At 37.5% G+C, this 12148-nt stretch overlaps 1 protein-coding gene across 1 annotated transcript in view; it reads left to right on the plus strand.

The window, feature by feature from the left end:
- Nucleotides 1-3971: 3971 nt before the first annotated feature.
- LOC139732441 (prestin-like) overlaps nt 3972-12148 on the plus strand; it is a 30152-nt gene continuing 21975 nt past the window's right edge. The window contains exon 1 of the mRNA XM_071643300.1: nt 3972-4282. Within this exon, the coding sequence (XP_071499401.1) occupies nt 4267-4282 (16 nt within the window). The 5' untranslated portion in view covers nt 3972-4266. The remainder of the gene's footprint in view (nt 4283-12148) is intronic.

A 12148-nucleotide genomic window follows, 5' to 3' on the forward strand; every position in this document is an offset into this window, starting at 1 on the left:
CCCCCAAGAACAAGTGTTAACGCTGATATATCTTGATGTGAGAACATGCTTTTACACGTTTAAGCTAAAAAGAAAACAAAATCAGAATTTCATACATAACATATATGAAAAAATTGTGAGGGTATGACATCATCAACTGGCTCATTTGAATATTCATAAGGACTGGTCAAGAATGTCTTTTTCCCAAATAATGTGAAATTATGTCATATCTTCCTCTTTTCTTATTTGATTTTGGTCGTTTTTGTATCGTTTTGTAGGGAATATTTTTCTCTTTCTTTTGAAGTTTATATTTTTGGGGTGGATTTCCTTTTGAAGTCTCTCTGAGGCTCGACTTAAGGACCTCATTTATGTTCTCAAGGCAGACACCCCGTACACGGCCATGCCAACTCACGTCACCAAGAGCAGACTTTAACGATGTCTCGATACATCGTAGCTCACATCTCGATTTCATTTTGCGCCCGTAGTCGAGTTGAACCTTTTATTTGTGCGTTCAGAGCCAGTCGAGATATCATTGTGTCTGGATTCATACAAATCATGTTTGTCATTATCAGCGCTGACTCACAGGTCAGTCTTGGGAATGATTAGACGATAATACTCTTTTATGATTGTAGGTTGTAGTATTGACAATGAGAAAAAAAAAATGAGCGTGGTTCGGGCACAGATATACGAAGGACCCCTCCCCCTTTTAGCATCATCTTTTTGTCCCTATCAAACCCCGCCATCTGCAAATAAGAACCATAATTATCTATCGTGTGAGCGTGAGTTCGGCACCTATCCAAAGTGTTCCTATATGACACTCGTTCTATGCAAGAACAAAGATGATTTATTTATCATTAGACGGTATTTTTTTTTTCTCTTCGTCAGTGATATATTTTTGTTTTCTCAGAGCGTGTAGTGTGAAAGACGTAGTGTCTGTAACGTTCTTATACAACAGTCCTCACTGAAATACCTATCTAATACAAAGTGTATTCCATGCATAAAGAAAATGGAGAAGTCTTTCGAAACAAAATGACTTTGGGGAGAATGCTAGAAGATGGCTGATATTCAGATGCTTTTTACATTCCTTCTTCTTTATGCATGAGTAAGCTGAAGTCAAACTGTTGCGTGACTGTGTTCTATCTTATATTCGGAAATATTTTCTTAACATGTAAGACGGCAATATTGTACGATGCAGAAGCCTGAATAATTTTTAGCCGCCTGCATTCTATTTAAGGAACAATGTAGCGATTTTAAGAATGAAGGGAATATGTGTTTTTTGTTGGTTTTTTTTTTTTTGAGAGAGAGAGTGCATAGTTACAGAGCTTTTTATTTCTGTTTTTGCTGTTCCTCTTCGCGAAAAAGATCTTATGCTTGATCTGTATCATACTGAACACCAAATGAAAAAGATGTTCAAGAACCATAGACCCGCAACACTGCCCACATAAAATAATGATAATAATAATAACAACAACAATAATAATAACAATGATGATGATGATGATAATAATAATAATAATGATAATAATAATAATAATAACAATAATAATAATAATAATAATAATAATAATAATAATAATAATAATAATAAAAATAATAATGATAATAATAGTAATAATAATGATAATAAGATAACAGTGGCTATGATTTTGCATAGCGCAGAGATCCACCTTTTGGTACTTATGGCGCTTCAAAAAAAAAAGAAGAAGATAGGTATGTCCGTGTACAAGCATGACAGCAGAAAAGAAAATGGTAGAGAACAAGCAAACACATACCAGGTAAAGAACACAATTGTTCCGAACATTATAGATTGCAACTGAATTTAGTTCTAAATGTGAGAGGAACAGATAAGTTTGGATCTTAATGTTTCTGTATAGATGACGCTGCCCTAACTGAATAGGTAACTGATTCTACAACTTCGGTCCCATAATGCCCCAGTCACATAGACATCCCGGATCACCCCGGACCACCCCGGATCTGATCCGGGGAGAGATCCGTGTTGACGCCGGGAGGTCAACACAGCAACTTTTGGAGGTCAAAAACATCCGGCGTCATCCGGGGATTGCCGTGTTGGCAGAGCAATCCGGGGTGGTCCGTGTGGCTGCCGTGTAGCTGCCGTGTAGATCCGTGTAGATGCCGTGTTTGTCCGTGTAGACGCCTCGCTCTTCCGGCCTTATCCGTGTAGCTGCCGTGTTGATACCGTGTGTACAATCATACCAAAATCCCGGATCTCCCCGGATCTCCCCGGACGTCCCCGGATCTCCCCAGATCACCGTGTAGATCCTTGAACATCCGTGTTTATATGTGACTGTGGCATAACGGAAAAAGCACGATCCCCAATCCATGTTTTACTCTGGGTGTTTGGTAACAATATACTCAGTCGGTGATGCGGATTCAAATTCCAGGCTATTCTATTCTTTAAATTATCACTTGTTTTTAATGATAATATCGAGCATACAATCTTATCAACGGCTAATAATAGTAACAGCACAAAAGGAAAACCTCTGTAATCTGATGATTGTAGCTGGTATACTTTGTGGAATGAGTGGTATCTGGTATGACAGCATAACTAATACTTTAGCGCCTAATCGACATTATCTTGAAATCTTTAGAATTCTTTTCAGAAATAACTTTCGTTTTGCCTACAGCATAAAGTGTCCATGTTCGAATCATGGTATTTTGTTTTTATTTCTTGTCTCTTATAGTGTAATTGGGTGTTACTTCCTAAACCCCCAATAATAGTAGTGTATCAATACACTAGGCATACTATACCCACCAGGTCACATCGTGCCAATTTAACCGGATATATTATTGTGTACCTGGTGTAGTAACCCACTAAAAGTGCAGTGAATTGAACGTGATAAGAAAATCTATGTAGGCTTCGATGGCAGACGGTTAACCTACACTGTAGATGACTTTAATTAATGCCAAACCAGATAGAAGCACAACATTGGAGCTACAATTAAGCGGTTCCCGATTGAATCCTGAACTTTGGTCTAACAGTGTTTACTTTGAATACCGAGTAGAAAAGCATGCCTGATTACTATGCGTAACTATAATACGGACGAAAGGTACAACTGAACAATACACAACGTGAACGTACCACAATCATGACAATACAATGTAAGCAAAGTAAGAATTCCTCAAAGGGATGCCCCGGGGGATGATCACACTCGACTGGTCTCACAACAAAGACGAAATGTGTGACTGATTAATGTAATTATTGGAGGAGAAAAAGGAAAACTCATCGAACGCATGGTAAACTTACACAAATAATGTTTATTACCACAATATTGTCGCAGCGCACGCTGATGCAGTCGAGTTACTCGAGTGTAGTATGCAGAGTCACTGTATGGCATTGACACTATTAATGAATGCACCAAGTCTGAACAGAAATACCCATCATACTGGTCTATACGTACGTATATGAGCAGCATTTCCCTATAGTGAATTAGTAAGAACCAGGGAGGAGATAAAACACAGTGATTGTTTGACTAAGTCACAATATGTGTCTTCATCTTATTTGAAGATATACGACACACGTTACATAACAAGATACAGGAAAATTTTGCTGCTGCCAATTCCAAGTTTTGCCCACAATAGGGTTGAGTGGATGATTTACATTAGCAACAGCGATGAGAGAAATCCCTAGGACAGTTTTCATCAAAGTTGATTTCATAAAGAGAAATTCACCCTATAAGCTAGGAATGTGTTGCCTATTGGTAAATAATCCCTCTCCACTCTAGTGTTTACCGGAGTGAGAGATACCACTGTATGGCAGGTATAGTTTATGCGCTGTTCTTTGGTGATTGCTTTCAAAATTCACTACATCATTCTGTGCCTATCGGAAATAAGTGTTTTTCTATTGAAAGAGTTCGTCTCGGACTGCTAGGGGACACTTTATGGACTCTTTGTTTTGTTTTTGCTTTTTTCGTCTACATCACACTATAGTTGTATTGACATTAAGCCGGGATATTGCTCTCAAGACCCGTATTGCAGAGCAAGATATATACCGACGCGACCGCCTAATTCTTTCCTGACATGTTGCTAATCGTTTCTCAACCACGTAGCGGTTGTAGGAGATTCCTTCGTCGTATGATTATTTGTCAAATTCCGACTTGCTTGTGTTTAGAAGACAGCATTTGGAGAGTTTGCCGAGCGTTCCAACGTCCCGACTGAAATGATTCCAGTCTATATTGTGACGACATTCTTGCTTGATGTCTATGCCTTGGAGGCACAAACAAGTTTAATAAGAATCGACAGAGATAAGGCACTCAAGACGAGTTCAACATGCCTGGGATATCTGGTAAGTATATCGGGACTGTTGACTGTTGCCCAGCCAAAACCATGCACTCGGGAGCTTGTTTTGAGAATGGAGCTGTTTCTATGCAGGCCACTATCTTAAGTGTCTCGTTTGCCTACAAAAGATTTCATATCATTTTTATCAAATACCGGAGGAGAAGAAGAGGTCATGAAAATGCATACTCAACGAATAATAGTTGACCCAACAGGTTCTAAAGCAAAATGAATTGTAGCTCATCCGATGAGCTAATATCACTCAAGTGGGAATGATTAATTGACAATTGGCAAGATTTGAGAACTAGCCCTGTAACAAACCTAACAGAGTTTGATTTGGCCTCTTAGAGTCTGGAATAAGCCAGTCTTCGGATTAACATCAGTGCTTTCCAGTGTTCAAATAACTGAAAACTGTCTCTGAAAAGCATCTAACTTGCCCCAATTCGACTCGATTCTGTGAAATATGTCTCTAAATGCTGCAACGCTAAACAAAGAACAAGAAATTGACTTGCTGTTATTGATATAAGATTCATATCGCAAATATCAAACTACTTAATGTCATTTTCTCAACATTCAGTGATATGTTCCCACAGTGACAGTTTCATAATATTAAACTGTGGGAACACAGAGCTAAAAGCAAAAAAGTTAAGAATTAAATCAGCGCATAGAATGGTATTATCATTCTATGCGCTACTTCATGACAACAACAAAAATTACTTTTTGCCCGTGATCTTAAATCCGGTCATTGACCTTCACTATATGACATCAGATGTTTTTCTAAATCTGTTGCATACGTGTAAGCCAAATAGTGAAAGTTTTAAGGATTAACATTGGACATTTTGTTTAACAAGACAAACAGCAGTGAGTTACTCTGCACTGATACTCAAACTCCGATTAAATCAGACTGTTTTTTCGGAGCGAAATGAAGAGAAAATCTTTTCAAGAGTGCGTATGCTTCAAAAACGAAAGTTTGCTGCTATGTACAACGCTCTTTACTCTAATTTGTAAGAATTTAGGCGCTACTTTACTATTCATGCTTTGGGCGTGGTCATGTGGTCTTGGAAGATGATGGTTCCAGCCAAGTATGACCAGCGTGAAAGTGGGATTGTGCGTGAGGCAGCCTAAAACGATGCCAAATTGCCATGAAATTACGTCACATTATGTTAACATGTCAACAAATTGTGGTACCTGATCTTTCAAACTTTTTTTTTTGTCAGTTTCGTCGACAAATCAACTGGCAAACTAACAAACAAACCACAAAAAAGTAAAGGTACAACAATACGCAAAACGCCTAGAGATTTTCTTTCTACGGCAGTATTATGCTAGAATTATGCTAAAATGCCAAATGCCCAGCAAAATGCTAGGTGCTGAAGCGTCTGAAATTATGCCAGAAAGCATACTTCAAGCCAACTCTGGCATGAATAGCTCCAGCCACTACCAGGGATGGCGCAACCGGGAGGGCCACCCATCCCCCCCCCCCCCCTCCACACCCTTTTTTTTTCATAGAATAATAGGTGTGACTTCTTGTCCCCAACCTTTTTTTAAAGGAAATAGAGGGTCTGAATTGTCTGTTTTTGTTCGCTTTGTTTGTTTGTTTGTTTGTTTGTTTGTTTATTTGTTTGTTTGTTTTGCTTGTCAACCGATTTTGGTAGACAAGTGGCAGCAAAACGTCCCCTTCCCCTCATCCTGAAAAGGAACTGATGTCCCTGTTCCCATTGAGTCGTCGCCCCTTAACTTTGAGAAACTTATCGCCACTCCCCTGACTACTGTACATTATGAAAGAGCTCTGTCACTGTCTGTCGTATTTTTCAAAATATGGCGAGCAATGAACTGTACATAAATGAGGATAAACTGACACATCGACACAGTGCACTTCTGCTAGGTGATACCATGGAGCTATAGATGCATGGTGATATTGTGCCACGCACGTTAATTGTTACCCTGTTGGAACAGGGTGTATACAGCTTCACATTGTTCAACACGAGAACTGCGAGAAACGCTGACTTGATTTATCAGTATCACGTTCTATCTCCGGTTTTTGTCGTCGACGGTTCCAAAGGTGTGCTGGATATCTCCAAGCCACGATTTAATCAGACCCATCAATTAACCAACAGTTGTGTGTGTGGGTGGGGGGGGGGGGCACAAATGGTCTAAATATTAATCAATATAAAGAGTCAACATGGTGATAAACACTCTATTAGTCAGCACGAATATCATCCACACTCACACCCTAAATTCCGACGCATGATAATTCATGTACAATAGGGAAATCATCGGGACAAGACTTTTTCCCTATTGTGAACATGGAAAAGCATTCTGGAACATCATTGGTTGTTATCATTTCAAACACAATCAGTTTCTTTAAAAAAAGAATAGCAATTGGCTTCACCAACTTGTTGCGGACTACTCAAAAAATCTGCGACGATCTCAGCGATTTTAAGTGAAAAGGTAGTTGCTGAGGTCTTCCCATCTTATTGTGTAACAAATTGTGTCGTCATCAGCTCAAAACGATAGATCAGCATGAAGATCTGCCAAACTTAGACCGGACCGGAACTAGAGAGAACCAGTATAATCGTTCGGTCAACGATAACACTTATAGTTGGTTAGTGCCTAAGACATCTGAAGTATTTGACTGCAAAGGTTAACACGCTCGAGACTGTAATCTCATAAGAAAGACCAAATGACAGGTTACCCGTGTGGAATTATAGTGTTAAAGAGAAAAATTCACGCCAAAAAATAAATAAATTTCAAAAGAAAGAGAAAAATATTCCCCACAGAACGATACAAAAATGACTAGAAATAAAGAAGATATGACATTTTGGAATTTCACATTATTTTGAAAAACATTTCTTGAATATTCCTTGAATATTCGAATGAGCGAGTTGATGATGTCAAACCGTCACAATTTTTCATGTAAGTTATACATGAAATTCAGAAAATTGTTCTTTTTTTCAGCTAATGCAAGGAAAAGCATGTTCTCATACCAAGATATATCAGAGATAACATTTGCTCTTTTAATTTTTGGTGGTTTTAAGGCGTTATATACATCTGAAATATGAGATTTTTGTAATTTCTGTGTATGTAATGAATGAGAAATTGTGAGAGCATGACACAACTTGCTCATTTGAACATTCATAAGGACTGATCGAGAAAAATTTTCCGAAAAAAAAAATTCAATATGTCATATCTTCCTTATTTCTCTTCAGATTGTTGTCATTTTTTGCATCATTCTGTAGGGAATATGTTTTTCTTTCTTTTGAAGTTTATTCATTTTTGGGGTGGATTCTCTATTTAAGGCAAATTTTAGCAGATGGATATAACGGAATCATGGTTAGAGATTGACATGACGAGTGTTAAGCCACGCCACAGACTTAATCACTCACTAGAATACTGATGTGCCATCTTTGACTCGTTTGGGTTCAGAAATTGAAATACAGTTAAGAAGGAAATTCACCCCCAAAATAAATAAACTCTTAACGGAAAAGAGATAGAGAGATAGAGAGAGAGAGAGAGAGAGAGAGAGAGAGAGAGAGAAATATGACATTTTGAAATTTTCCTTTTTTTTTTCCTGAAAAAAATTTCTTGCCCAGTTCTTATTGAAAATTCGAATGAGCGAGTTGATGATGCAATGGCCTCCCGCTTTTTTCACATATGTTATATTACGTGAAATTCTGGAAAAATATTTTTAGCTAATACAGGTAATGGCATAATTCCCATTCCAAAATATATCAGAGTTGATTGGTTCCTTTGGTTGTTTGTTCGTTAGGAAAAGAAGATAGTTGCTTTGCTATCATGTTATGATAACATATCGCCCTGCGGGTAATACATTACAATCGCTTGCAGCTGAAAGGCTGCATGCGATTCGCTCTGGCAGGATCAACATTACCGCTGTGGGCCGATACATCATGTAATCGATGTAACTGATTATTTCACTTAATTTCATTCATTTGTTTTTATAAAACATCACGTTCAATAGCAACGACGATCGGGTATACTCCGAGACAGAAAAACTTCCAGTGTAACTTGTTCAACATCTTCAACATTATCTAGCAAATATCACATCTAGGCTTCAGTCTATTGTGTGTTTATACTATATTTCGTGTGTAGAAAATGTATATTGATTTCTTTTTTTGCACGATGTTTTGTACATTTATATACGTTCTTTGTTGAAAATGAAAATGAGCAAATGAAATGAAGTGAAGTGAAATAGGTAATATGTCGCATTTTCGTCGTTACCGAATAGAAATCGTGTTATCCCAGCGTTATTTCACATTTCTTATGAATATAACATTATCCCCATAGAGCAAAAAAAAAAAAAAAATGACAGTTTTATAGCAGTTATAACTGAAAAAAAAATAACTACCTTTTACCTTTAAATCTCGGACGTTCACATCTTCCGTTCGTGCTTAGGCTGTTTTATTGCCTTGAAGCCTCTGCCCTTTTTTTTTTCTCATTTGCGATCGATTTTCATTTAAACTTTATAGTTAAGAAGATGTTTAAAAGTCATGATTTAAAGGGGACGGATAGTAACTGATCAGTGGAATCAGTGGGAATGCTTGGGGATGATTGTTCCAGTTCTTGAGGGATTCATTTAAGAGTACGTTATATATCTATTGTTGTGTGAAAATTATTTGCTCCAGAATTGTCTCATTCAAGTAATGTGCAGTTTAATGTAAAGGGCATGCTAGCCTGGAAACATTAAACTGCACATTACTCATAATCATTCCCACTGATTCCCACTGATCAGTTACTAGCCATTCCCTTTATAGTTGCTATGCCTGTGTCCTGAGGGGTACTGAGAACACACACATATACTTATAGTACACGTCTGAGATCACACACATACCTATTGTACACGTCAAAAAAAAAAACCTACACACACATTGTTCTGCCAGACCCTACCCTGCCAGCTTGACTAAATGAAATCATGCTCTGTCCCCTATAGCTGTGCCCCACGACGAAGTCAATGTGCTTGTCTGATTCAAGGAGCTTTACATTGCTTTGAGAGGAAATGCAAATACCTTTCGATCACACGGTTCTTCGAGTTATATATAAATCTATGTGTGGAGTTATATATATATATATATATATATATATATATATATATATAAATATATATATATATATATATATATATATATGCCTATATATACATATATGTATATATACCAATTTGCACATAACAATGTGTTTGCCAGAAATAATAAATGTGTACAGTTCCTTAGGTGAAGGAGTTCATGATATTTATCTGCTGGAGAAAGAGAATGTCTCAAAGAGACCTCGTTTGTGGTGGAGCAACGCCTGTTTGCCTCGTACGAGCGGCACCGAATGGTCTCTATGTAGACACGATCATTCCTCCCTGACATTAATCATATATTCCAGTAGAGCATTTGTTATCGTCTTATGTCAATACGCAAACAGTGCTGAGCACAATAGCCATAAGATTCTTCAACTTTGTCCCGTTTCAAGAGGGAATATATGAACCTAATATGAATTTAATGTGATGAGAGATAAGTATCTGAGTTGAATTCTATACACAAAGGGCGTGTGCTTTCGTTCTTCTTCTTCTTCTTCTTCTTCTTCTTCTTCTTCTTCTTCTTCTTCTTCTTCTTCTTCTTCTTGGGGTTGGGGTTGGAGTTGTGGTTTTTTGGTTGTTGTTTTTTCGTCTGAAATGATAAGAGGAATTCTCCTATCAAACCATGTAGCCTACACATATAGGTCGAATTTCGGGGAAACGTTTCTTGAAAGTTTTATTATGAAATCATGTAATAGGACATTGTTCATCAAAATATGAAAGCTCTTCTATCAGACTGATCACTAACTACTATTTTACTCGAACAATAGAAAACAAAAGAGAAATTTGCACTGCTCTCAGCGTTCACTTCTGAAATCGAGAAACTCTTACCAAATTAGCAAATGATACGATTTTTCTGGTATATGAAAGCCTACGTGAATGGAATGTATATAGCAGACGAGTGACGATGAAATTTGAGATGAGATTTTGGTTGATGTCCCTAAATTAAAGTAGTTGACATAACTTGTCATGTGTGTGTGTGTGTGTGTGTGTGTGTGTGTGTGTGTGTGTGTGTGTGTGTGTGTGTGTGTGTTGTATTATCTGTAACTGCAATGCTCAAGTTCATTCACTGTTTGTCAAGTTGAGTGCACGAAGATCATGTTACAGAGGTGAGCCTTGGGGTTTATGAGGACGTATAATAACTCATAGATATTTTGAACTGCTCCAAATCTTGTCCTTTTTCTTTTCGTAGGCGCTGCTGTGGGAAAGATTTTCAGGTTACCGGCGCTTAAACAAAAAGCTTGTTTTAGCAGAATAAACGTATTGTCTAAATGGGAAAAACTAACTTAATCATAGTAATGGTGCCGTTCATAACTTACATCGAAACTTAAAGATGCATTTAAGTTGAATTCGTACATTTCTCCTCGATGTGCAGAAATGACGTAAAGTTCAAGTTCTTGCGATTAGTCAATTACACTTAACATTAATTCACGAAGAACTATAAACAAGTCTTTAAGGAACGCAGATTGCTACAATCTCGAAGCACTGCCCCCGAAAGTAAATGCCAAAGTTAAATGGTCACATTTCTATCTGGAGGCAAGTAAACACTTTCGGCATATCTGAACTACTCCTACCAAGATTGACATTCAATGTCCACATGAAGTGGAGCAAATATTCTCTTTTGGGACTGGTGAATACGCTCACGTCTTCATAAAAAGAAAAAAGAATATGACTATAACCACATCTGTTTATTTTTTCCCCTCTTACGTTTGCTCGTTTTCTCTTCTTTCTCGCTCTATCTATATCGTTATCTTCTTGTTGTATTGAAATCGCTCCTCAAATCACATCCCCCTCAAAAGATCGCCCAATGGCAGCTTTCGCAGACGACAAGTAGGTCATGCGCAAAACTGCCGATACATCATTTTTATGCGCAGCGATTTCATAGTGTATGCAGGTTCTTTAGGTCCAGCAGTTTTTAACCTTCTTCTTGTCGCTTCGAGCGGGTGTCTTTAGCGGTAAGTCTTTTTCTCTCTCAGATGGCTGCCTGTGTTTGGTCAATTATGTATTCGATACACATTGTGACATATTTGGATATCGTGTTTATTTTTTCCTCTTTTTTTTTTGATCCATACTGTCAGTGGGGAAAAAAAAGTTTCTCAATAAATATGATTGTAAGCGAATCGCTTACTGCAGTTTTCTTTCCGCTTTGAGGCTTGCCTTAGACATTGATTGGCTAGGAATGTTAATTGGTCTAAGGAATCGTAAAGTTCTGATTGAGACCTATCTTCAGGATTCATTCTTCTTCTTTTTTTTGGGGGGGGGGGATGATGAAAAACTTCTTATGAAAATGAAAGAGCATGTTATTCCAAGAGGGATTTAACGTTTATTTGATGAAAATTGGTGTTGAAATCGCTGAGATATCCAAAATAGAGCAATATTCTTATCAAAGGTGGGATCCACGTTCTATTGGGATTGCTCCACCGCACCGCGAAACCATTTCAGCTGTTATGTTTTGTGCAGGATTTCTCAATCTTTTTGTTGTTGCATTTGTTCTTTAAATTCTTCCTCCTTGCTTTATTTTCTGTACGCTTTCTCATCATCTTCAGCTTTTGATCCCTAAAATTTATCATCGAATATTTAGAAGACTTGGAAAATGACATTATTTCTTTATCATGAATCATTCTTCTTTAAGTTTTTCTTCATCGCGATGGTCGTTTGTGTTTTTGCTTTCATGATTATTTTGTCAACCAGGAATTTGCCGTATGTATTAAATGAATAACGCTTTTCGTCGATCCGTTAATAGTCTTTTGTTCATTAATCAAGGTGCTTGAAGTTAGTTATGATGACATCTGCAATATACTT

The sequence above is a fragment of the Diadema antillarum genome, unplaced genomic scaffold (genome assembly GCF_040938485.1).
Source record: "Diadema antillarum isolate AM-2024a unplaced genomic scaffold, OU_Dant_1.0 seq00000423_RagTag, whole genome shotgun sequence".
NCBI lineage: Eukaryota > Metazoa > Echinodermata > Echinoidea > Diadematoida > Diadematidae > Diadema > Diadema antillarum.